At 39.4% G+C, this 25,374-nt stretch overlaps 1 protein-coding gene and 1 long non-coding RNA gene across 3 annotated transcripts; one reads left to right on the forward strand and one right to left on the reverse strand.

Annotated features, from left to right (window-relative positions):
• Window positions 1-336: 336 nt before the first annotated feature.
• Window positions 337-17,551, reverse strand: LOC117966430 (dual specificity protein phosphatase 26-like). Its single transcript, XM_034912437.2, has 4 exons — window positions 17,467-17,551; window positions 15,446-15,649; window positions 13,394-13,605; window positions 337-3,664 (listed from the first exon to the last, which is right to left on the reverse strand). The coding sequence occupies exons 2-4, from the start codon at window positions 15,616-15,618 to the stop codon at window positions 3,465-3,467; spliced, it is 585 nt and encodes a 194-aa protein (XP_034768328.2). The 5' UTR covers window positions 15,619-15,649; window positions 17,467-17,551; the 3' UTR covers window positions 337-3,464.
• Window positions 3,495-9,759, forward strand: LOC117966431 (uncharacterized). 2 transcript variants are annotated; one of them, XR_004661701.2, is made up of 4 exons: window positions 3,495-3,602; window positions 5,100-5,202; window positions 6,166-6,622; window positions 6,790-9,759. It is a non-coding gene; the product is annotated as an uncharacterized LOC117966431 (long non-coding RNA). The 2 variants fall into 2 exon arrangements; XR_009310819.1 differs by having other exon boundaries at window positions 6,166-9,759.
• Window positions 17,552-25,374: the final 7,823 nt, after the last annotated feature.

A 25,374-nucleotide genomic window follows, 5' to 3' on the forward strand; every position in this document is an offset into this window, starting at 1 on the left:
CCCAAACTTTCCCAACTCACGACCCACCTGAATAGTGTGTCAAAAGCTTTAGTTAACATGTTTTCTATTGAAATGGTTTTATATTAATTTGCATTACAGTTTCCCTTTAACTGGATGAGCCACACGGGGACCCAGGCAGGAGTTTATGATATTTTGTTATTACACCATTCTGTCATAGAAGTTGCAGTACTGCTTCCTTTCACTAGGACACAGACCTTTAGGACAAGGCTGCTCATGGTTTTGCTGTGGTGAGTGTACCTACCTACTGCATATGGATCTTGTTTATAACCATATGACAATGACACAATGTTATAGCAATGAGGAGACAGAATACTGTTGAATCTACATGTTTATTAGATACATATTTAATAGTACATGACTTAAATGTATAAAAAGCATAAAAAACAATAATAAATAAATGTGCTGTGGGTAACAAATGGTCCAATTTCAATAGAAGTGGAGCTGTATGGGTTCATTTAAGACCATTTGGACTAATATTAAAATCTATAAATATATGGGTTGTGGTTAAGGCATTTGATATCTAAAGGATGTTGCTGTTATCAAGTTCTGCGATATAAAAAGGATACTATGATCGGTATAAATAATTCCAGTATAGCCTCTACAAAGGTTATTATTATAATGGGAAAATAAAATGTAGAAATAGGTTCTTGAAACAGAAAATGTTATCCTGATGCGGCACAAAACATCTTTATTAATAACCATAAAATGTAACACGTCTACTTTTGCTGCATACAGTGGAGCGTGTAAGTATTTGCACACACACTACTACCTAAAGGGGATTGACTTATTGAAATTATTGCAGAAATCTTACCTCTTGCGCAAGTCCATTTGCTATCTAGTTGTGTGTGCAGTTTTATGGCAAATATGTATTGTTGAGTTTGTTTGAATCAGAGCACAGCATAGTCTTCTTTGTTCAAGACTGAATAGATTCAATTCTTTTAGCCTGTCTGCATACGACATGCCTTTTAAACCCAGAATAATTTTGGTTGCTCTTCTTTGCACTCTTGCAAACTGGGAGATTGATTTACTCTACTTAACAGATATATTTTTAAAATAGATGTTCATGCAAAACCATAAAGGATGTATCTCTATGCTTCCATTATTTTAATTTAGAAGTGTGTGGACTTTGAGAGCTTCCGTACACAGCCAATACCTATGAGCACCACTGTATATCTGTAATACACTGTACGTCATTCACAAAATATCCTATTTACTTCAAAGTACATTCTAATTGTTATAAACCCCATATACTATCAAGGTTTTGTAACAAAGTACCCAGCAAAAGTAAGATCTAAAATACCAGGATCTGAATTCTTACTCTGAGCCACTCAGTTACTTAACGCACCCAATGTGACTGATGCAATAAAGCACCATAGGAATTGTAGTTTTTCTGTTCAATATTTCTCTGCTCTTGCTCTCAGGGCTTTCCATTCTAGAATCAAGAGTTTCAATAAAGAGTTTGAAGGAGAAGTGCAAGACTGGCAGTAAAAAATGTAGAAAAGAAACAGAATTATTTCAGAAAAAATCATTCCTGAAGAAAAATATCTGCTGATTATCATTGATTCTGATTTGAATTACACTACTCAGGCCTATGCCTCTCAGGAGCAATACTTTTTAGAACTGTGTTTTGGTTTATGATGGATCACTTTTGTAATGCAGAAGTGATCAAGCTTATATCAGATGTATTAGTAAACAGCTTTGATAAATATAATATGGGCTCTGGACAGTAGAAAAGAACATAGAAAAGGTATACTCAATAAAGGGTTGAATAAGTGGAACAAGGTAACATCTATGCAGATAGCATAGGTGATGGCAGTAACCAGATGCTTATTATAGATCTTATTATCCATTGGGATCTGTGAGCTTTGGTTCCAATTCTGATTCAATTCCTATAGGTTTTTATTGGTGCTTTCCTAAAGGTGCAATCACCGGTCTTGGTAAGATATCAGTAGTGAAGAGGGTGTAAACAGGTAGGTAAACAAGTGTCACAAGGGTGCAGTAATGTGCAGCTTTTGTGTTTAGGATATATAAAAATGGAAGTGAAATTTTTTTCTTAAAAAACAGATCCTCTGAATCTGAATTGGATTTTAGACTCTGGACTTGTATGATACTACATTTTCACCCCTTATTTTTGTCTGCATTTACAACTGAAAGTAAACTGCTAAAACGGTACAGGTATGAAATATCAGTTATCTTAACAAATGCATTCCTCTTGTTTAGAATCGCTTTTTATATCATTTTCTGTTTCGGTCATCACATCTTGGTGACTGTTTAAAGCTTGAAGGACTCTCAAACAAGTCTTCTCTAAGTTCAGCTGATACACCATCGTGTAGCCATTAATCTGTCTCCCTGCAACACTAAAAAAAACATCAGTAAGAAATACCACATAATGTACATTTAGTTGGTGCAAAGTGCTGCATGGTTGTTATACTCTGGTGTTAGTACCAAGATATGATGACTAAAACTGGAAGAAATAGAGTACATTAGTTACAATAACTGTTCACACCTGTACCAAGTTACTCTAATGTCCAGATGCAGATTGATACCAATGCCTGTAGCCCCAATTAGATTTGTGAGCACGATGAAATGTGGTTTTACAGTGTCCTGGTCCAGATAGAAACATTAGTGAAAATGGAGAACAGACACCAAGTGAACTGGAGCCATGGTAGCCAAAGCTGAAAATGGAAAAGGGGCTTTTCGTGGCTCACACTCCTCCAGTCTGCTTGAATGCTGCCCAGTTCCAGTATTATCCATAGTCAGCAGATGCCTGGATTAAACTTTGAAACTGTTCACAGCTGTAGGGATAATAATGCTGTTATACTTCTCTAACTACAAATATGATCACTGGATACTATTCAGCTCCTAAAGCTGAACTACAATTGCTACATTTGCTAGAGATGCCTTTTCATGTTTTACTGCCTTTGACAGGAACCCACAACAAAAATATTATCTTGATATCTTCTTTATTGATTTGAGATCTGTTCTTCACCAGATTGAAACACAATTTAAAATAAGTCCCTTTTGAGTACAAAAGTTACAAAAACAACATGTCCAATGGTACATGAGTCTCTTAGTACAGTGTATTTTTGTCTTTAAAATGATCAAAGATAATCTTATTTTAATGATTTATGAACTGAATTGCCTTAAAACTCAAATCAGCATTCTGCCACACAAAAATAAAATGTTATATAAGGTATAAGAAACTAACTTTGAATTACATTTGAATTTTAGCAGCTTTTAAAAACCATATACCACAACAAATAACTGTGAAAAAGATACAGTTTCAGCATTCAAAAAATTGCTTACAATTATCACAGTTTGGAACTTTTAAAACTATAAGAAGCGCATAATTAAAATATGAGTCATGTTTCTTTTTCAAGATCATTGTGGTTTTTTTGCATATCAAGATAATGTTTTTTGCAGTGTGTTCGTACTCTGGCTCCTCAAGTCTTGCGACTCGCTCTCAGGACCCCATCGAGCCCTGATAGCTGCCGCAGGAAGCCCCGGTTGGGGATGATGCCGCGGTGTTCCTTCACTGTCTTGATGGCCTCCACCAGCGTCATGGTATGGTGGATCATAAGGTAAGCCAGGACCAGGGTGGCAGATCTGCTCACCCCAACAGCACAGTGAACCAGAATACGTCCTGTTGAGCACATAAAAACAATATCACTGATACACACAAAGCTCAGTTAGAGGTGCAGCAATCAACAACTACTTTCCTAATAAAATACCAACAGCAATGCACACTGAAGAAGACACCAGACAAAATGTTTGTCTACATTGAAAAGATGTCCAATTGAAATGTTTGTCATTGAATTTATGTAGTTTCTTTGAGTATTTCTCATGTTTTACTGTAGAATTCTGATTGGCCATTTTGAAGTTATGGATGACTAATCAAATGTCAGACAGGTATTTATTTATTTGCATTTTTATAGCGCTTTTTATACAATAGCATCTCAAACCACTGTACAGTACATAGCATAAAACAAACAATGCAATCATATTACACATCTACCACAATCATACTATTTCAATTATTTGATTATTATTATTATTATTATTATTATTATTATTTGTTTATTTAGCAGATGCCTTTAAACAAAGGCGACTTACAGAGACTAGGGTGTGTGAACTATGCATCAGCTACAGAATCACTTACAATAACTTCTGACCCAAAAGATGGAGCACAAGGACATAGCCTTCGATTTTTTGACTTTGGCCTACTATCAGTACTTAGAACTAACTGGTGACCAAGCATTTTCCTGTATAGAACCTAGGCTGTGGAATGACCTTCCGAAGGGACAGTGATACTGTTAGTATTTTTAAATCCAAACTAAAGCCCCACTTTTATACTTTGGCTTTTATTGTCTGACCGGTTATGTGTTGTATGTATTTATTGTTGTTCTTGTTTTATTGGACATTATGCCAATTGTTTAAATTGCTTTTTTTATCATTGTGAAGCACTTTGAGATGTGCACATGAAAGGTGCTATATAAAATAAAGATTATTATTAAGCTCAGGGTCACACAATGAGTCAGTGAGTGAGCCGAGATTTGAACCAGGGACCTTAAATAACAGTATAATACATGTAAGGTATAAACCACGACGGGCCGTGCAGTTCCCATGATATATACCACACCTGGGGTGGTGATAAGGTGTCAGCCGAGGGCCTTTAACCACGCCAGAAGTGGTATATATCATCGGAACCACACGGCCAAAGTGGTTTATAACGCTTATAACACAGCTATCTGTCATTTGGGGGATGAAAAATAATTAAACCACAATTTAAATTATGCACTGCTCATTTATTTTTCGTCAACCCATGTAACGAGGTGGTGGGGTGGGGGAAATTTTTCAAATGTCTTTCTGTTCACTCTGTATATAATATTTCAATAAAAACTTAATTATAAAAAAAACACAATTTAAAAAAGACAAAACCAGAAACTTTTATTGTGTATACATCTGCAGTGTAATATAGTCCCAAATTTAATTTAATTACATTTATTGATCTCTTATATCTCTAAATTGCACATGTCCGTTTATTGTGAATTTCTGCATCGAATGTGGCATCTCACTAGAAACTACTAGAGTACTGAACGCTGATGATGGGCGGAGTTTCAAATGACACCGAGGAAGTAAGGGGAAAAGCTGCCATGGATGCTGAAGCTGTATCTGTATCAGGTGAGTTTGTGTACGCGTTATATGCGAGGCACACATATTCAAGTCCGTTTTCATCCTTTTGGATCTCAAAAGATGTTTTTGTTAGTTGTCGGACACCCTTGCGTCCAAGTCGTGCCAGATTAAGTTGAAGATAAAACCAGACTTTCTGCACCGATCCGACCGCGGTGTTGGGACAGTGGGCTCTAGTCATCAAAGTGTTCGTGTTTAGAACTTTAAGAAATCTTTTCCGACAATTCCTTGTTTACACCTTTTCCTGAAATCATGAGCGATTCATCATACTTGAAAATCCGACAGTCGTAAAGCTTTTTCTGTCGGACCGCCTACGAGACAGGACAATCCGAAGAAAAAGAAAGCAAAGTCGATTCACGAATTGTGGATTAAGGCGAAAAAGACGCACTAAACCAATAGTGAAGCATGAACCGATTGCAAGGGACATCAATACTGGTAAAGTTTGCTGTAAGAATCTGCAAGGTTAAATTACGATGCTGATGGTCTCCGAACAGCAAATATTACAGATTCACTATTTTACTATATCAGCGTGTGTCTTTGAAGACTGTTTAAATGTTTAATTTGAGTCAGGGTAGATGTTATTACTGCACCTGTTTCGATTTTTCAGGAGAAAAGAAAACACATCAGAATTACTAACGTGTTTTCCCGTCAGAAACACTTGTGTATGTGTGTATATACAGTAGTTGTCTTAAGTATTCATACACTATTTTCCAAAAGTCATTTGTAAGTTGTTCTCTGTTAAACTATACTTACACGACAATAACATGTCTTTTAGTTATTATTATTTATTTAGCAGACGCCCTTATCCAGGGCGACTTACAATTGTTACAAGATATCACATTATTTTTAAGTGTGTTGAACACCAATTGTTCTACCATTGTTGCAAATAGAGGGTGTGCATACTTCCAACTACAACTCTATACATATCACTTATTATTCTCATTATCTTTTCAGCCCACCACAGCTGAACAGCAGTCAGCATGGCAAAGTGCAGCTTTTCCTGCAGGTTTGGAAAGTGAGGGGTCTTCTTCAGTCCTTCAGGAAGGCAACTCCAGTACTTCACATGGAGGGAAAAGAAAAAGAAAATTCAATCATGAAAGCATAGACCTATTGGTGAATGGGGTCTTAAAAAAGAAAACAGACCGATTTGGCGCACACAAGAATCATGTGTCATATAGAAATAACATATGGGACAACATAACCAACAAAATAAATTCCCAAGGGGCATGTACAAGAAGAACACGACATGACATCCAGAAAAAAAGTTAACATAAAATTCACAAACCTGAAGCAGGGGTTCCAGGGTACAGGGGGTGGAACCCAACCCTGCTCTCCGCTGAGCAATATTGAGGAGAGAATCCTATCCACCTGGGATGTGCGTGCGCTAGAGGTCATGATATTGGAGTGGAGGGTAGGCGTTTTATAAAATATATTCCATTCAATTAAGAAATGACACTGCTTTTGTCAGTAGTTACCCTTCTCATAAAGGTATATTTGAAATGCTTTACTGATAAAGCACATTGGAACGCATTGCAGTGTTTAAAGTAACTAACAGATTTTGTCATTTTTTGGATATAGAACCGACATTGGCTGTACAGAACACAGATCCTGAGGAGGTATTATCAGGGCAGCAAACCCCACAAGCCCCAGCCACAGACCCTTAACTAAATTCCCCTGTGAATACTCCACCATTTCCAGCTCCGAGTCCTGCTACCCCCCTGTCCCAGAGCACTGCGTTCCTCCTGTTAGTTCCCTTACCCCAACAAGGATCCCTTCCAACACACATTCTACTTTAGTTGAGTTATTGTCTGCCTTTCAAAATGTACAGCAGGTGTCCAATCAGCAGCTGCTCTCCCACCTAGAAAGGCAAGAGGTGCACATGACAGCTGTAGTGAGTAACCTGGACAGAACTGCCAGGTGTCTGGAGGCTCTGGTGGAAAGATTGCCTTTGTGTCCACATTTATATCCCCCTGTTCCCTCTCCTATCCCTGCAATGAGCTGTACTCCTTGTAAATTTCCAATTGTGTCTGCAGTGACTCCCTTCTCTGCTAGGACACAAGATTCTCTTTCTTCTTCCTCCTCCTCTATGTCCTTGAAAGGAACCCTTAAACTGCGGCTACTAGGAGGACATCAAGATCAACCAGGCACAAGAAATTGTTTAATGATTTTAAAATGAAAACAGAAGTTAAAGGGTTTTTTCTTTTTCAATGTGACGTGTGTTATTATTTCATATCAATTAGTAGGTTATAATGTATTAGTTTATTAGCTGGATCAGCTGTTTTTGTTATTTAAATATATAGTTGATCATTGAGTAAGCAAAATAAAATATAAACAAATGTCAAGTGCTTTTATACAAGGTAGTACAAAATGATACATATGTTCAAAATGTGTAAATTATATAGTTACTTTACACACATTGTCAATTTAATATAAACACAATGTTAATGACAATTAAATTACAGTATTTACACATAAAAGAAATCCTGGACTATCCTGTTACGGACAACCTGCCATCGGGCAGTGCAGGATGATCTGCTACCTGTGGTTCCTGAGGTTGCTGTCCACAGGGCTCATCCTCAAAATCCTCCAGCATTTGTTTTTGCACAGCAATGTTGTGCAAGACGCAGCATGCCACAGTGATGTCACACACTCTCTTAGGTGAATACTGTAATGCACCTCCAGATGTGCGCAGACATTGAAAGTGCATCTCCAGCAGACCAAATGTTCTTTCTATTACATTTCTTGTTACTTCCTGTGCTCGGTTTCGTGTGACTGCATAACTGTCCATAACCTGCGTCACCTTAAGAAAATAATAAAAAATATATAGAGAGAGAGAGAGCGTGTGTAGTCCTGGGGGGAAAAAGGACTACGTCTCCCAGAAGGTCACAGGCTTCGTTTGTTTAATTGTTTAATTTCATTTTGTAAATTGTTTGATTAGTAATGATCCCCTGCACCTGGCTATCATTGTAAATTAGAGTCAGGTGCAGGGTATTTAAAGAAAGCAGCCAGTCTGTTTGGGGCTGCTGTGTGCACAAGCTTGTGAAAAGAAAAAGGTAGTGTAGTGTTTTGTTTGAATATTTTGTTTTATTGGCAGGTAAACAGCTTAGCTGTCCTGAAATAGTTTAGGTTCCTGTTCTGTGGTTTAGTTAATGCTCAAGAAAGAGCTAGGCGTTTGTTTGGTTTATTTTGTTTTTGTGATTATTAAAAAAAAAATAGCGCAAAGCGCTTTAAGAAACCTCCATTCCTGTGTGTTGGGTCTGATTTTTCAAGAACCCGAGTGGTGTAAGCTCGGTTACATACGGTGGCAGTGAGAGTGGGCGCCCCTACGACCCAGAGAAAATGGACAGAGTTAAAAGCGTTGATCGAGCAAATCAACAAGAACACAGCTGCTCAGAAGGAGCAGAACAGGAGATGGAGACAGGAGAGGGGGCTACCGGAGCCGACCGAGCTGGAACTGCTGCTCCAAAAGTGGGAGCAGGAAAGGGAGGCACCGCTGGCTGCAGCCCCAGAGGGAGAAGCCCCACTGTCTCAGGAGCAGGAGGAGGAGGAGCCGTTGCCATCCCCGGAGCCACCGGCTGCAGTCAAGGGGGAGGAGGTGCCTCAACCACCAACCCTGCAAGCCAGTCCGGCACTGCCGAGGGAGGTTCCCTGTCCTGACATCGTGGACACCTGGCCGGAATGCCCAGACCTCCCTACACTGGACCTTGCTCCCAGGTCGCAGCACTGCCAGGCACAGTTGCTTGCCTGGTCCCTTGCTCTGCTCCCCCTGAACCCGCAGACGACACATAATGGGAGTCAGACATCACATGCGCTCCCCCTTTCCTCCCACTGTGTTCCCCCTGAGGCTGCAGACGTCGCTGCGTCGATCCACAGCCACACACCTCTGCCTGCCAGTTCTTGCTCCCGGTCACCGGCCTGCGCTACAGTCACCCAGGGCAAGCCGGCCGGGTCCCTCCTCGCCGGTTCTCGGTCCATCCCAGGAAGCGCCAGAGGGACTGACCCACCCTTAAGCCCGCCCGTGGAAGAGGGCGAAGATTAAAAAGATGGGACTTGAGGGTGGGTGGTCTTTTAAGGGTGGAGGGAAGTGGCCTTGGAATGGCTGGGTATGTTTCACACAAGGGGGAGGATGTGTGAGAAAGTGTAGTCCTGGGGAGAAAGAACCAAGTCTCCCAGAAGGTCATAGGCTTCATTTGTTTAATTGTTTAATTTCATTTTGTGAATTGCTTGATTAGTAATGATCCCCTGCCCCTGGCTATCATTCTCAATTAGAGCAGGTGCAGGGTATTTCAAGAAAGCATCCAGTCTGTTGGATGTGTGGAGAGCCTGCTTGACAGTGTGCACAAGCTTATAAAAAGAAAAAGGTAGTGTAAAACTGTGTGGTTTTGTTTTGTTTGAATATTTTGTTTAATTGGCAGGTAAACGGCTTAGCTGTCCTGCAAGATAGTTTAGGGTCATGTTCTGTGGTTTAGCTAATGGTCAAGAAAGAGCTAGGTGTTTGTTTTGTTTTTGTGATTATTAAAAAAAAAAAAAAAAAAAAAAAAAAAAAAACGCGCAAAGCGCTTTAAGAAACCTCCATTCCTGTGTGTTGGGTCTGATTTTTAAAGGGGCAACGAACCTGAGTGGATGCAGACAGTTGTAACAAAATACATAGTCTACATTTGTTTACAAGAATTACAGTACATTAAGAGCAAGTTCATATAAACAGTAACCTAAGAACTAATAAGAGCAAGTTTAACTAAGAGCAAGTACAAGACAGCCTACTGATTCAATTAAGTACTTCTTAATGGTATATCATTTTTTAAACAGTTCTACATCATATGAACCATGTAATATGTATCCATACAAGTAAAACGGGTTTCATGAGAATATTCGTTTGTTTTATGTTTCATTATTGACTAGATTGGAAACCCTAAGGAAATAATTCTACCTACCCAGTTAAACACCATCAGGAGGTCTGTCTCCCTCAAAAACTCTATAGGTGCTGGACTGGCTCAGGATATAAGAATCGTGGCACGATCCTGGGAAATTGGCACAAACATTGATGATACTGCACGTGGCATCGCAAACTACCTGCACGTTAATTGATGAGACGCCCTTGTGATTGATATAAACTGTGGCGCCCTCAGTCGGTTTACGGAAATGCACATGTGTGCAGTCTATTGCCCCCAATACTGAAGGGAATGATCCAATGGTAAAAAAAAAGTTTCCTTGTTTTGTAGCTGCCGTTGCTGTGTTCTCGGGAAAGAAATGTAATTGCCTGCCCGTCTCACCAAAGCTTCTGTCACTTGAAGCACGCGTGGCATTGTTGGCTGACTCACTCCATACAGATCCCCTCCTGTTCTCTGGAATGATCCAGTAGTGTAAAATCCCAGTGCCATTTGGACTTTAATGTGCACTGGTATGGTACGATCTCCCTTCAGTTCCTCACACAGGTCAAATATTGCAGCTCTATGCAGCCTGAATCTTTTTTAACCTCATCATTGGGCATGTTAAGGAAAGAAATTCTTTGCTTAAAAATTCTCGGATGGATTTGCCTTTGCTGACCCTGGTTATCCTGTTGTATAGCAGCCTTGTGTTCTATAAGGTCATATGCTGCGAGGGCTACAAATGTAAATGCATTTGCACTGACATTTTCTGCCAACACCGCAGCCCCGTCCATGTTTGGTCTGTGTTAAGAACAGCTGCAACGTGGCGTTAACTCGGACAGAAAAAACAGTCCTTTGAACAAAAATGAATCGCTTCCCTTTTCCCGCTTGCATAGGCAATGATATGCAAATTAGGGAACTGTCGTTTTTTTAGGATTTGTCAGATTGTGGAAAACAGTCGCTATTTGACGTGCCATGACGTCACGCCGTTGTCAGAAGAGACGAAATCCACACGTGATGAATCACAAACAGTTCTTAAACCGTTCTTAATCTGTTCATAATAACGATTTTTGAAACTGACACTTTGATGAATAGAGCCCAGTGTTTGGCCTTGTCTTTACCTGCTTTTTAAAAGTTTTCATGACTGACAGGAATAAGTTTTTGTTGGTTTTAAATTTGGTTGGCAGAGATGTTAAAAGTTCTACTGTTAAAGTATCTATTTATCTATAGGAGGCTGTGTGGTCCAGTGGTTAAAGGGCTTGTAACCAGGAGGTCCCCGGTTCAAATCCCACCTCAGCCACTGGCTCATTGTGTGACCCTGAGCAAGTCACTTGACCTCCTTGTGCTCTGTCTTTTGGGTGGGACGTAATTGTAAGTGACTCTGCAGCTGATGCATAGTTCACACACCCTAGTCTCTGTAAGTCGCCTTGTATAAAGGCGTCTGCTAAATAAACAAATAATAATAATAATATTTAGTCCAGCTCAGCGTTATATAACTGGAGACTGAATACTGGTCCCCAGCTGAATTTCCTTAAAATGAATGTCCATATTTTTTTTTTCTTAAACCAGTCTTTAAGTACATTAACAGCCCATGCTGTAGTTTTTTTGTTTTTTTTTAACTCTTTTTTCAGTCTTTGTTTTCTTCGATTTCATTTAGCTGTTCCTCATCTACTGTTATGTGTCTACTCTTGACGGTTGCTGGTGCACTTTGTATTTGTATTTTTTTTTTTTTCAGATGGACTGCTGTCTTCATTCAGAAAGTTGGTGTTGTACCAGTTATCTGGAGTTTCATCCCCAAATATATTAAAGGAAATAGGTGGAATGTCACTCATTTTTGGCTGTGGTTTTGTAACTAATAACAAATAAAATGGCAGTTTGTCATGGAATTTAGAATGCAGTGGTGCAGAGTGATTTATTCAGTGTGAAGTGGCTCATTAGTATGCAAGCCATGCTATACACTATAGCTACGCACGGTCATGTGATGCTGTTTAACCAAGCAGAGGTTGTTATTTTTCCAAGCTGTGTTAAAAATGCAGCAATATAAAAGTTACATTAATACCCACTAAGACAAGAAAGCCATTTTATAAAAGTAAGTTTTCAGTCTTGACTTAAAAATTGTAACAGTCCCAGCATTCCATAATTTAGGAGCTCTACAAAGCCCTACCTCCTGTGTTGCTTTTGTTGACCCTAGGAATTACCAGCAGCCCCGCATCAGTGCAATTAAGAAGATACGGGGTCAGTAACTCCTGCAAATAACTAGGTGCCAATCCATTCAGGGCCTTATAAACTAACACCAAAATCTTAAAATCAATTCTATACTCCACAGGGAGTCAGTGCAATGAGGCCAAAACAGGGTAATAACGGACAAAAAGTGGTGCATTAATAACGCTCTATTATTCACAAGCAAGCAGCAAAAAAATGCAGACTCTTCACAAAACCTTCAAATGGTAAAAACATGTATGTGCTAGTAATGCAATGTTGAGTCTCGCAAAACAAATGGCATCCATTTGCTAACTTCTGTCTAAGCTGATCAACTTGCCCCCTTTGTTACTGAACCTTATTGATTTGGTCTCAGAGTTGGAAAGTTATGTCGCATCATGTACACACTTGTGATTTAGATACTGCTGACCCCTGCTGGTGAAATGAGGTATTACGAAATACAACGGCTTGGACAAGAATGTGATGTGTAGCACACATTTCTATGGGCTGTCTCTCCTACATCGGATTAACGTGTTATGCAAATCTCTGACATGCACTCTATAATAAGCAACATTATTCTGTTGCAAGTAAGCTTCAGTCACCAACACAGTAGGTCTGACAGACAGACAGAGGGCTCATAGGTGGCGCTCAGTTGGCGGGTGTTTTCTCTTTGAAGACCACACACAGTACTGCTATTTCATGAGTTTCAGAAAGATTTCTAGTTATGGCCATTCTATAAAACAAATTCCACTACATACTTTCCTGAAGGAATTCTGTAAGGCAGTAAATCATTGAAGAATGTTCATGTATCCCTCCAGAACAATTGAAATACTGTGCATACTCATCACATTAAACCAGTGCCTTTTTTGGATGTCCGTGGTGATTGTTCACTCAATTGACAGTGTTTTGGCAGGTGTCATTTTTTTTTCAACCCCTGTAAGCTCTATAACCACATGTTTATCTGAATGTTACAGAAACTACATTTTTAATAGGTTCTGTAAATATGTTATGGTAATTGAGAAACCTGCATGAAAATCCTAGTCCAATTCCATTCTATTTAAGTAAACCAGTGTTTGGTGAATTTTCATTGATTAATTACCTGAGCAGGTAACTCTTACCTCTACTGGACAGTGCTTTATGAATGAATTCCGAAGCCGGGTAGAAATTGACACTCATGTCAAACGTGGGTGAATCGTGTGCTTCAATCCCATGGTAGGTTATGTTCATGCCATCATAATACTCTGCCCCACCTCTCCACTTACTGTGGGCACAGTTCAGGATGTGAGTAATCCTCAGTTTTGTTAGCTCACAACGGTCCGCAGCGATATCCCTGGAATATTATCAAACAGAGACTATTGAAACTTGTATGCTATAAAATAGTTTGTACAAAACCGCTACACAACTCAAGCAGTATTTTAGTTTAGGACATTAGGCCTTCTAGGATGTGTTATATTTGTAAGACACAAGTATTATTAAAGAAATACTTTTTTTTTTTTTTTTTAATTTAGTCGTTGCAAATTATTTTTTATTATTTTCTCCCCAATTTGGAATGGCCAGTTATTTTTAGGCCTCCGAAGCGTGTGCCGTCAGCCGCCTGCTTTTTTCACACTGCAGCCACCCAAGAGCTACAGCGTCGGAGGACAACGCAGCTCTCGGGCAGCTTACAGGCAAGCCCGCAGGTGCCCGGCCAGACTACAGGGGTCGCTGGAGCACGATGAGCCGAGTACATCCTGGCTAACCATGGGCAGCACTGGGCTAAGGCGTTCCGGTCAGTGAAAAAGAATCAGTCACCTTACAGGGTTCAGGTAACACCACATCCGAAAACCTGTTTCTCCAAGCTTAGTTCTGTTCAGTTATTAATCCCATTATTAAGATTCTGTTCAGTTGTATACTAATCCGCTGTTCCATTAGCACATTCAATGTTTTGTGTGTAGAACAAGTGTAAGTAAAGACATTTTAAAAACAAGAATCAAACGTCCCTCTTTCTGTTATTCCTGTACAGTTTATTTGGAGTTAATGTAACGTAAATGATCTCCTTTCTGATCAAGTATCGTGTAACTCAAGCATATTTTTTGTTAACTCGTGTTAAACGTTTTTGTAATTTTGATCAGTTGTGCTTAATAAAGACTCTTTTAGTACACTCAGTGTGTCATATACATTTTTTTTTAATACAAATTGGGCATTGCATCCCACAAGACACATTCCCTTTAGTATCCATGCATAATCTCAAGCTTCTACATCTTACTTATCTATTGATTAGGACTGATTGGAAATGCTCAATTGGCTTCCAGACAGTATAACTGAAATGTAATTAAATTTGTGACTAATGAAGAATATGTACATTCACACAGAAATGAAAGTTGAGATTTCTCTTCAGAAATTTTTTTTATAATTATATATATATACACACACGTACAGAATTTGGAGTTTTAACATCTAAAAAGGGCAATGTGCACTGGGTTATTTCTTAAATCAGAACCGCAAAACGGAACGCAACAGTGCAACGCCATAACTTCTCTCCACTACAGTTAGAGACATCAGTGACCGGAACCTAGCAGCTGCACTCCAAGCCTCGTGTTGAGTCTGGAGTGAATAAGGTGTTTTGCGCTGTCCAGACTATAGGGCACATCCTGCACTCCACACGGAGCGCCTTCACTGGATGTGCCACTTGGGAGCCTTCTCGTTTTATCTTTTTATGACCCCACATGTGTTCTTAATCTGATCTCATAAACACCTTACAAATTCAATAAAAAAGAAATTCAATAAAATAAAGTAGTATTAACACTTTGGGGTGTACCAGTAATGTCTTCCCCCCTGTCAGAGCAAGAACTCTTATTACAATCACATCCTGTTTTTTCTGGTTGAATTAAAGACCCCCATGTTACACACATAGAGGTTTCCTTCCTTTTGCCTCTCTGGAAGGTGACATTCATTCTATAACTGGACTACTTAGTGTATTTTGATAGCTTCAAGAATGATGTATCCTATTGTGTAGCGTAGGTAGCATTAACAGAAATGAACACAGCAACACGTTTCTTTTTTCATATATATTTTAGAAAACGTGTACACGTCAAGGCAAACATTTTCTTCTTGGGGGTGGCATTTGCGGGTAGACTATTCCTGTTTACGTGTGTGATGTAATAAGTAGCAATGTATTCTCTGGTACTTACTGGTCACCAATATACAAGCTGGGCCACACTTCGTCGGCATGGTTACAAGCGGTTTTCCCGGTGTACAGTAACCTCTCGAGCTCAAACACAGTCAGGACTGGCGAGCTGTGGTCACAATCCTTTCTGTTCGGAGACCTTGAGCTGCTCCCAGAGAATCTGGACATGAACGCCATGTGAAGCACCAAGTCATGCAACCATCACTTTCTAAGAGAAATTTAAATATATTTGAGCAATAGAACCTGTGTACTGTCAGAAAGTGTTACATCGTTAGACTGTGGTACATGTACCAAAACGTGACCTGTGCAATGTCAGAAAACTGCACACTGTCAGGTTTTGGTACATTTGCTATCAACTGTGATCTGATGGATGTTCCGTTAAAGTTAAAAGGGGGTAAGTTTATATTGAAATCACTTTTAATATGTGTACCACTTTCTAACAAGTGTTCTGAAGCTATCCTTTTCTTAACAGTTTTACAGTAGCTAATGTTTTTTTATCCTGACATTTGTTTCAGTTGTCTGATTTCGCGCCCTCCTCCATACGAAGCTATAGTCATGAGGTTTGTAGAAAAACTTAAAATAAATGCCAGTTAATTATACTTTTTTTTTTTTGCAAACTTAAACTGAAAACAGACAGCCAATTCACGACGAGCAAGAAAAAAAACGTCACCGCAAAGTTGCACAAGTTAAAATAATTACAAGATCTAATGTATTGCATGTGACAAATATTCGTATACTGTGGAAAAATGACAAATTACATTGAAAGCGACGTAAAAGACCAGACGTACCAGACTGAGTTTCCTTGCTTTTAGCAGAATTTGTTTAAGCATGCGCAAGCAAGCAGTGCGCTGCGTACCACATTTTAATGCGTTACAAAAAATAACAGTACACAGGCAATGTAATTAATATGGGTCACCTTTCAACCTCCTGACCGATTACTGTAGCTGACAGAGAACACATATGTTAAAAGGTTAACTAAAAAATATAATATTTCATTACATTAACTTTTTGACTGTTATTAATAGTGTTAAGACCATCCGTTTTAAAACTTTTGAAACTAAAATACATATAATGAATAACTCCTTGTATTGCATATCCTCTCCATGTACTGACATTCAGTGAGGCACGCTAACTCTGCTTGCAGCAATAGGAAGTCAGAAATGACATGTGCGTCTGTGATCTGATTACATTGTATACGAGATGATCTGAAATGACATTTTCAACCCGAAGTATGTAAAATCCTACTGAGCCATGAAACAAATATAAAGTAGGTATAACAGTTCGCGTCTAAAACATAAAGCTAATGCGGTTCCAGTTTATTCGGCAGCAGCAACAAGTGACGATTCAGCTGTAGCTAAAAAATAGTTTTCTTCTTTAAGAAGTTGTTACAAAATTAAAACATATTTAGACATATATATTTTTTGCGTTTAGTATGCTGCCAACACGCCACTGTTGTCCATGTTGCAGATTCAAATAACGGTAACTAAAAATATATATATATGGATAATGGCCAGCAATAACTGTTGTTGACACCTGTCATGCTACTCTGAAACGTGGGTCGGCATACTATTTGCGTGTAAATACCCGCTCAAGAAATGAACAACCTTTGCAAAGATTTTGAAATCATTCCTGCAAATCTCACATAAATATTCCCTTAAAGTGTGTGACTCGAGTCCTTTCAGAAACGTATTTTACATACTTCTAGTTGAAAAGATGATACACCTGCCAATCTCAAGTCCATGGCCATGCCAAGGCAGTTAGCCAAACAGATTTATTTTTTTAAATCTATATTTTAATGATTTTATTAACAATAGTTTATTATGCAATTGTATGACCATTTAAACCTGTAAACGGACACGCGCTTTCGTGCGTTGCACGCGTTTTACACAAAGCAACAATTGGCACCACTCCGTTTATTCTGAAAAACTAAAACAGTATGCAGTTGTGTTTTATATGATTTCATTTTTGCTGTTTAATTTCCCGAAAGCATAACGAAAAATATTATGCAATCCAGTCTCCACCTACCTTATCTCCGTTACTTCCAGCAAGAGAACAGCTCTCAGAATGAATATTCCAGTAGACCAGTGCAAGAAGCCATGTTTTTTTTTTCCTTTTAGCAAACGAGCTATTTTAAGCACCGTCGATAGATGAAAGACATGTTTGTTTATTTATATCCACGGTCTACGTGTTTTTCAAAATGACCTTTTCTGTAGAAGGCAGACATGACCTCAGCTGCAGGCATTATAGATAAATGTACTGGGGGGAAAAAAACAAGACTGAATACATTTAAAGTTATATAGTTGCTTTATGTATTAGTGGGGAATAAAAATATGAATGCTATAAAATATGGACATTCAGCGTTTTTCTAACGGGGAACTATATTCAGGTTTGTCCCTTGGTAATACATCTGGTCTGACGCTAAATTAATGTATAGTATGCTAGTTTTTATATGACTGCCAGATTGCATGTATGGATAGCTAAGGGTTTAATCTATAGAACATCACAAATATAAATTATAACTCGCATGTTGAACTATGTCAGAATTCAATAATTATGTTATGCCTCTGCAGATCGTTCATTAAAAATAATCATTAGCAGTCAGAATTCCAATTTTATAAAAACTAGGGTACTATATTTTGTATTAGTTGTTGATAATATTAAATAAAATGGAGTAATGTGGTACAGTTAGTTAAAGTCCAGATGACTGCAAGGCGATTGTTGGTAGAATTGTGAGGTTTGATCAAATATTTCATGTGTACCATCTTTGATCCAGTAATCATGCATGCCGGCAGTTTTGCTCTTTTCAGACTACTTGCAACAGGGAGATGCACCCTTTACATATTGCATAACAGTGCCAATACAGAGGCAGTGATTTACACGTAAAAAAGTGTTTGTTACATACAGCAGGTGTTCAAATTATTTTACCCAGGTACTGTAATGGTACATCTATTTAAAACTAATACAACCAACTAAATGAACTAAATGACACGCATTTTGAGAAGTCTTTTTCAATGTCTGCAACCCTTCAACAGTTTTCCAGAAAAGAACATGTATTCTCAAGCTCAGAGAATGTCTGGATCCTTGTTGAAGGGATTGACCTTCATGAGTCAGCCCTCTTCAGAATATATCATCACTTCAGTTTATACAGCACCCTCCTCATCACCTGCAGTACAAAAAAGTGCTGGCAACTAAGATTTCAGTCAGTGAATAAAAGCTAGTGTCCCACTATCAATTTTGCACTAAAATCAAATTCCCTGATGCCTGTTTACTACGATTTTCCGAATTACAAAACTACCTAATATACAAATACAAGGCAGACATGTCAGCTCTTTCCATTGTAGGCAAGTGTATCTGAAAACACACACTACATACAAGTAATAAGACCTTACACAGAGAGCATTGCCTGGCAAATATGATATAAACAACATTATTTTGTACTCCTCCTATGTCTATACATTAAAATTCACACCCCTTTCATCAAAGCACAATCTTTATCTTTTATATTAAACTGCTGCATATGTGTCTTTACAGTGCATGAGTGAAACAGTGTCCTGCCCTTTTTTTGCCACTTGCCACCTTTTGCTTCCTTCTTTTGCTACCTTTGCACACTGCACATGCTCAACACATTTACTGTGCCAGAAATAGCTAACCAACCCAACCATGAGACACAAAGGATTTAGAAGGAGAGATACTTTAATTTCTGTGACTGTTTCTATTAATAATATTATTACTTTTTAGATTGGGTGCTGGGCAGTATTGTTCTAAATTAGTCTTATTTTTAAAGTTTATTTGGGGGTTGTTTTCTTTCATAACAGTCCTCTAAATAGTGATTTTACTCTGCTTCGTAGTACGCTGTGGATATGAAGTATTGGTTCTAACCAACCCAACCATGAGACACAAAGGATTTAGAAGGAGAGATACTTTAATTTCTGTGACTGTTTCTATTAATAATATTATTACTTTTTAGATTGGGTGCTGGGCAGTATTGTTCTAAATTAGTCTTATTTTTAAAGTTTATTTGGGGGTTGTTTTCTTTCATAACAGTCCTCTAAATAGTGATTTTACTCTGCTTCGTAGTACGCTGTGGATATGAAGTATTGGTTCTAGAGTGTTTTAGTACCTTAAAGACTATAATCCGTTTTGTTTGTCTCTTTATTTTGGCCTCAAGTGCCGTGTCCTGTGTTTTGTTAAAACCTTTTTATTTGAAATAAACCGGCGCTAGCAAGCGTCTTCATCATTTCATCTCATCTGTTCTGTCCTGTGTTATTCATTTCCCGGATCTGACGGCACCACTCAGCCAGCCGTGTGACAATCCTCAAAAAATCAAGCAGGTTCGTTAGGCACGATCTCCCTTTCCTAAAACCACGCTGACTGACTCCCAGGATATTGTTACCATATAGGTAATTTTCCATTTTGGATCTTATTAGAGTTTTCATAAGTTTACATATAATAGAAGTCAGGCTTATTGGTCTGTAGTTACTTTTCCTCGTTAATTTCTGGACACATTTCGACCTGACCAAAAAAAGTGTCACCTCAGTTGTCAAAAAATAAATAAAATAAATACAATTCTAAACTTGTAGACACGGGACAGAAGAAAAAAAAAAAAAACAACCAAAAACTACTTCACCTTGTAGATGGAATAAAAATGTAACCTGTAACCCCAGTTTTCATAAAAAATGAAACTTGTAGACGTGAGATCCGTGTTGCACAAATAATTGCTCAGATGTGGACACAGTAATTGGTCGCAACTGAGTTGTGCGATTTTGGGAGCAATTGGGTTTCACAACTGATTGCTCAGGTGTGGACCCGGCTTACGAGAGTTGGGGATGCTCGAGAAACTATCACAAATTAAGCTTGTGCAGAATAATGGTTAAGGGATCAAAGTGTTCACAGCTTCACACGGTCGATTGGCTTTTTTGCAAGTTTTAGCCTAAATAACAATAACAATTATGTTTTTCATTGTATAAATAGAATAGAATGATGTACGGTAATTTCGTAATTATAGGAGGAGAGGAGAATGCAACAAATATTTTTTTTGTAAAAAAATGTAATGTGGCTTAAGTTGTTTTGCTTGTAACAAAATTTCTTTTTACTTGTTAGTCATACCGGAGGAATTTTTTCAAACATTATGTTTGCCTAACTTCAATACATCGAAGACTGTAAAAAAAAATTGTTGAGGTGGAAAATATAAAAATGTGTACAATGTTTAATATTGTATTAACATAATATATTTATATTCTCAATTTACACAGTTAATTACTTTTAATTTTAGAAACTTTAAAAGAAATTGAAGACATGGTAAGGAATGGAAAAAGAATAAGTCCCAAAATTTCTGGACTTAAGTCTTGAGAACACACAAATTCATTAGGTTAGAATACAGTACTGGTACACAGCCAGCGAGGTCTACTCTACAGCGGGATGAAGCAACAGAGCCCGGTGGAGGAATACACGGCTGGATGGCTGAGTAACAACCGCTCTGCAGCTATCCACAGCACAACCTTGAACAGGGCCGTGCAGTCTGACAAGAGACAGGGGACGTGCAGCGGCAGCCAACAACAGGCCCACTCCAGCTGCCAGACGGCGGCTGAGGGAATCACTCGACAGCGGGGATGCGGCAAGGCCTAGCCCTGTGGAGGAACTGTATTCTCCCAAGAAAGAAATAGACACTAAATCACGGGGTGTCAGTCATCACGGCAGTCAGTTTCTCATGACAGACAGTAAAAAGCAGAACAGCCTACAACTCAAGCGAGGAGGCTGCTGAAAGACAGAAAGGAGAGACATGAAATAGATTCGGTGATTCCAGCAAAGCGGCAAGCCGGCTTTCAGCACGAATGTAAGGGAAATACAACACGACTCAAAGCTCTTTTCTATCAACACACTCAGCTAGACAGTGGTCTTATCGTACAATCTTGAGAAGGAAAAAGAGGACTGGCTTCCCTTCATCCCAGGAAGGGGCCTATCGGCAGCTCTGGTATAGACAGCTCTGCGATACCTGCCCAATGGGCAAGCATATCCCATACATAATGTCGTTGGTGGTCATCTTCGAATTGAAAGGGAACCAGATATCAAAAGAGAAAAAAAAAGGAGCTGCAAGAAAAAGCTGTAAAATCAAACATTTTTCCTTGTTACTTGTAAATAGTGCTCATTATGTGATATACCACTTTCTTAAAATGTTACAAATACTAGCAAATAAAATGTATTTTGTTAAATGTAAAATATATTAAAGAGCTTACCTCTTTAAACCAGCCTGTTTCAGGTTGCTGTGATGGGGATGTCTGTCAAAATGCCATCTTTGCAGTTATCTTGATAAGGAATTGTTATAAAATTCTATGTAGACATTATTTAGCAGTATTGTACCGGAGGGTTCAGGTAGTATTAATTCATGAAATGTGCCCTGCTTTGTGTATGTGTGTATAATATATATATATATATATATATATATATATATATATATATATATATATATATATATATATATATATATTATACGCAGTATAATCAAGTTTATTTTATATTAAGATACAACAAACCATATTCATACCAATCATTGTTAGTCTCCTAGACAAACACCATTTAACCATTTTATTCCATTGATTGGCGTTTTTCTTTTTCTAAGAACCCCATTAACAAATGCATTTCAAACATTCAATAGCTATAAATGAAAAAAACAACAAATCCACAACCTGTGTACCCTCTCTCGTGTGCTCGACTCAACTTTCTTCACCTGTTTCCTCTCACCAGCCAATCCCTTAACAGAAACGATCCTGTTTTCAGAAAGTGCACGCGTCAACTAATTAAGAAACAGGACCGCCTTTTTTTTTTAAAGGGATACACACCTAAAAACAAGACAAAAAAACACAATAAACAATAAAATCGGCATAAATAATTTGATATATATATATATATATATATATATATATATATATATATATATATATATATATATATATATATATATATATATTCTTCCATACATGCTCACAGGGTACCAAACGCTATTTGCAAGCACTATTGGGATTATTTTGAAATATGTGCGTGTTATAATAAAATTACATAAATAATTTTCCAAGTTGTCATGGTAATACAGCTACAGTAAAATTACCAGGCACCAACGAAAGAAATATGTAGCTCATGTCATTTTTTTAGAACACGTACCGATTAAAAATTCTGTGCACTGCTTGGTCCAAATGAGTATGTGTAGTAAAAGTAATACGTGTAGTTAAAATTAGAACACGTAGCATATTACTTTACCTCTCGTAGTAATTTATTTGAAACATGTACTAAACACATGTTTTTGACCCTGATGGCCTTCCAGTTGTGAAGTTATTTAAATGAACATGTGTATTTAGCATTCTGAGTTAATTGCAGGTTTTAATTACCGTTTGTTCAGTTACAAATTTGAAAATAGTTGAAAATATTAGTTTCTTTCAACTATACTCATACCTAACATATATATTGTAACAAACTGGTGGGGTACCCTGCAGGTTACTCCTTTGTTGCTTCCACCGACTGGCACAGAAACGTAGAACTTTCAGGCAAGTAACTTTTATTTACAATATTCAGACACACCAACACTTTCCTTTTATAACGGGTCACTAACTGACTCACTTCTTCGCCCCTCTCTAACTATTTCAGACTACCGTGTCCTGCAGGCCAAGGCCTGTACAAGTCCTCCCAAGTGGGCCGAGTCCACGGAAATGGGTCACTGTAGGCTCTCCCTGCTGTAGTAGCTTTGTATTCCAAGTAGTCAGACGGGCTCCCTCGGCTGCAGTGTTTCTGCAACACGGGTAAGTATCCACAGACTCCCCCTGCTGGAGTCTCTCTGCAACACAGATAAGGACGGCGCCGACTCCCTCTGCTGGAGTCTCGCTGCAACACAGGTAAGAACAAAGAGGACACCCTCTGCTGGAGTCTCGCTGCAACACAGGTAAGAACAAAGAGGACACCCTCTGCTGGAGTCTCGCTGCAACACAGGTAAGAACAAAGAGGACACCCTCTGCTGGAGTATGGAACGAGCCTCTCTGAAGAAGGGCTCCTGGAAGGCCACTCCCGTGACCCAACTCCAAAAGACGTACCCAACAGTGTTAATGAATAGTATCCAGACTGTGGGGAAAGGACCCCGGCAGCCGATGTCCTGGTAGATTCCAGAACACACACGAGTGTCCCAGAGTCCACGCCCAATGTCCACACTTTCCACACACCTGTATATAATGTGGTTCCTGTATGTCTCACAATAAACTACGTCCTGCAAACCAGACTGTTGCCTCAGTCCCCTTTTTTTACAACCCGCTGCTCCTGCAGCGTGTGCATGCACAATTTCCCTTCGAGTCCCGGGTATTTTACACAGTCAAATAGACGGCAGCTGTGACGGTGCCCAACCGTCATGGAAGCTGCGGAACTGCTTCAAACTTAATACCGTGGCGCGGCGTTTATCTAGAAACGTTTCATAAAAATAAATTAAACTTGTCAAAACAAAAGACTACCTCACCAAGAGGAAAACGCTCACAGTTTACCAAAACAAAACGATAGGTTGCGGATGCAACCCCGGTTCCCTGAAAGAGAAAATAACCATCAAGGTATGGGACATTGCCGTCAGGCAGTAGGGATTGGCTGAGCTTTATGTCAAAGCTGCCGATAGGCCTCCGCGCAAGCTGCCGTGTAAGCCCGCCCCCTTGGGAGCTTCCTCTTTTGCCCTTCAGGCCGTGAAGGCCTCCAGAGCGACCTCGCGGCTTGATGGTTATTTTCTCTTTCAGGGAACCGGGGTTGCATCCGCAACCTATCGTTCCCTTTCAAGTCGAAAATAACCATCAAGGTATGGGAACAGTGTACCCAAGCCGTCGCGAGGGAGGATTCTCGGCAGTAAGACAGACTTACGTCATAACGCAACTGCGTAGGCAGTACATCTACACATATGCGGAGCTGCGCCTCAGCGTCTATGCTCGCAATGACACCTGTCCCAAGGTGGAATAGTCACACCATATTGTACCTACTCTAGACGTCCGCAACCTGAGGCGTCATAGAGTGCAACACAGATGCTCCAAATGACGGAGCAGAGGATTCCAGCACATTTAGCCTGTAAAACCTCATGAAAGTATGCGGCGTAGCCCAACTGGCTTCCGCGCAAATATCAGACACCGGCACCCCTCGAAAGAGGGCCCAGGATGTCGCCATACCCCTGGTAGAATGCGCCTTCAACTGCCCTGGTGGAGGAAGGCCTGCAGATTCATACGCTAATTTAATAGCATCCACTATCCAGTGGGAAAGGCGCTGTTTAGACAGCGGCTGACCCAAAGATCTAGAACCATGGCATATGAACAACTGTTCTGTCTGCCTCACAGTCCTTGTGCGGTCAATATAACACCTCAATGCCCTCACAGGGCAGAGCATGTGTAACCGCTCTTCCTCTGGGGAAGAAAAAGGAGGAGGATGGAACGCCATCAACTCGACTGACTGGTTCATGTGGAACGGGGATATAACCTTTGGTAAAAAGGCCGGATTAGGGCGCATGGAGACCTTAGAACCGTCTCCTGCAAAACGAGTACAAGAAGGATGCACTGACAGTGCATGTAACTCGCTCACGCGTTTTGCTGATACCACCGCCAGCAAAAACGCAGTCTTAATAGATATGAGCTTCATATCCACGCTGTGGAGAGGCTCAAACGGCGCCTTGGCAAGGGCTTCCAGCACCACATCAAGGCTCCACGACGGTAAACTGGTCGTTCTTGGAGGCCGCAAGCGTCTTGCGCCTTTCAGAAACTGAGATGCCAAAAAATGGCAACCAGGTGATAACCCGTCAATGCGTACGTGGCAAGCCGAAATAGCGGCCAAATACACTTTAAGTGTAGAGGGAGACTTACCCTCGTCTAACAGCTTCTGCAGAAACTGTAATATCACTGCCATAGGGCAGGAGACCGGGTCATGGCCCTCAGCCAG

The sequence above is a fragment of the Acipenser ruthenus genome, chromosome 37 (assembly GCF_902713425.1).
Source record: "Acipenser ruthenus chromosome 37, fAciRut3.2 maternal haplotype, whole genome shotgun sequence".
Taxonomy (NCBI): domain Eukaryota; kingdom Metazoa; phylum Chordata; class Actinopteri; order Acipenseriformes; family Acipenseridae; genus Acipenser; species Acipenser ruthenus.